The sequence below is a fragment of the Agelaius phoeniceus genome, chromosome 38 (assembly GCF_051311805.1).
Source record: "Agelaius phoeniceus isolate bAgePho1 chromosome 38, bAgePho1.hap1, whole genome shotgun sequence".
In the NCBI taxonomy this organism is placed as follows: Eukaryota; Metazoa; Chordata; class Aves; order Passeriformes; family Icteridae; genus Agelaius; species Agelaius phoeniceus.
In genome coordinates this window covers 287,139-288,567 of record NC_135304.1, presented here as the reverse complement: position 1 = coordinate 288,567, position 1,429 = coordinate 287,139, and the positions used below count along the sequence as shown (strand labels likewise).

The 1,429-nt window shown below is 46.0% G+C and overlaps 1 protein-coding gene across 1 annotated transcript in view; it reads right to left on the bottom strand.

Annotated features, from left to right (window-relative positions):
- Positions 1–1,181, bottom strand: part of LOC143692304 (uncharacterized) — a 7,649-nt gene extending 6,468 nt beyond the window's left edge. The window contains exon 1 of the mRNA XM_077172421.1: positions 1,152–1,181. Coding sequence (XP_077028536.1) covers positions 1,152–1,181 — 30 coding nt within the window. The remainder of the gene's footprint in view (positions 1–1,151) is intronic.
- Between the last annotated feature and the right edge of the window lie 248 nt (positions 1,182–1,429).

Genomic DNA, 1,429 nt, shown 5'->3' with positions numbered 1-1,429 from the left:
TTCCCGCCCGCAGAGTTCGTGGTGGAGCAGGAGGAGGCCATTTTGGGATTTTTGGGATATTTTGGGATATTTTAGTGCAGTTTTTAACCCCTTTCTCCCCGCAGAGTTCGTGGTGGAGCAGGAGGAGGCCATTTTGGGCTATTTAGGATATTTTGGGCTATTTTGGGATATTTTAGGGCAGTTTTTAACCCCTTTCTCCCTGCAGAGTTCGTGGTGGAGCAGGAGGAGGCCATTTTGGGGCTATTTTGGGATATTTTAGTGCAGTTTTTAACCCCTTTCTCCCCGCAGAGTTCGTGGTGGAGCAGGAGGAGGCCATTTTGGGATTTTTGGGATATTTTGGGATATTTTAGTGCAGTTTTAACCCCTTTCTCCCCTCAGAGTTCGTGGTGGAGCAGGAGGAGGCCATTTTGGGGCTATTTTGGGATATTTTGGGATATTTTAGTGCAGTTTTTAACCCCTTTCTCCCCGCAGAGTTCGTGGTGGAGCAGGAGGAGGCCATTTTGGGATATTTAGGACATTTTGGGATATTTTAGTGCAGTTTTTAACCCCTTTCTCCCCTCAGAGTTCGTGGTGGAGCAGCAGGAGGCCATTTTGGGCTATTTAGGATATTTTAGGATATTTTAGGGATATTTTGGGTCAGTTTTTAACCCCTTTCTCCCCTCAGAGTTCGTGGTGGAGCAGCAGGAGGCCATTTTGGGCTATTTAGGATATTTTAGGATATTTTAGGGCTATTTTGGGTCAGTTTTTAACCCCTTTCTCCCCGCAGAGTTCGTGGTGGAGCAGGAGGAGGCCATTTTGGGGATATTTAGGATATTTTAGGGATATTTTGGGGCAGTTTTTAACCCTTTTCTCCCCGCAGAGTTCGTGGTGGAGCAGGAGGAGGCCATTTTGGGCTATTTTGGGCTATTTTGGGATATTTTAGGGCAGTTTTAACCCCTTTCTCCCCGCAGAGTTCGTGGTGGAGCAGCAGGAGGCCATTTTGGGCTATTTAGGATATTTTAGGATATTTTAGGGATATTTTAGTGCAGTTTTTAACCCTTCTCTCCCCGCAGAGTTCGTGGTGGAGCAGGAGGAAGGCATTTTGGGCTATTTAGGATATTTTAGGACATTTTAGGGATATTTTAGTGCAGTTTTTAACCCTTTCTCCCCACAGAGTTCGTGGTGGAGCAGCAGGAGGCCATTTTGGGGCTATTTAGGATATTTTAGGGATATTTTAGTGCAGTTTTTAACCCCTTTCTCCCCGCAGAGTTCGTGGTGGAGCAGGAGGAGGCCATTTTGGGCTATTTTGGGATATTTTAGTGCAGTTTTTAACCCTTTTGTGCCCGCAGAGTTCGTGGTGGAGCAGGAGGAGGCCATTTTGGGCTATTTTGGGATATTTTAGGGATATTTTAGTGCAGTTTTTAACCCCTTTCTCCCCGCAGAGTTCGTG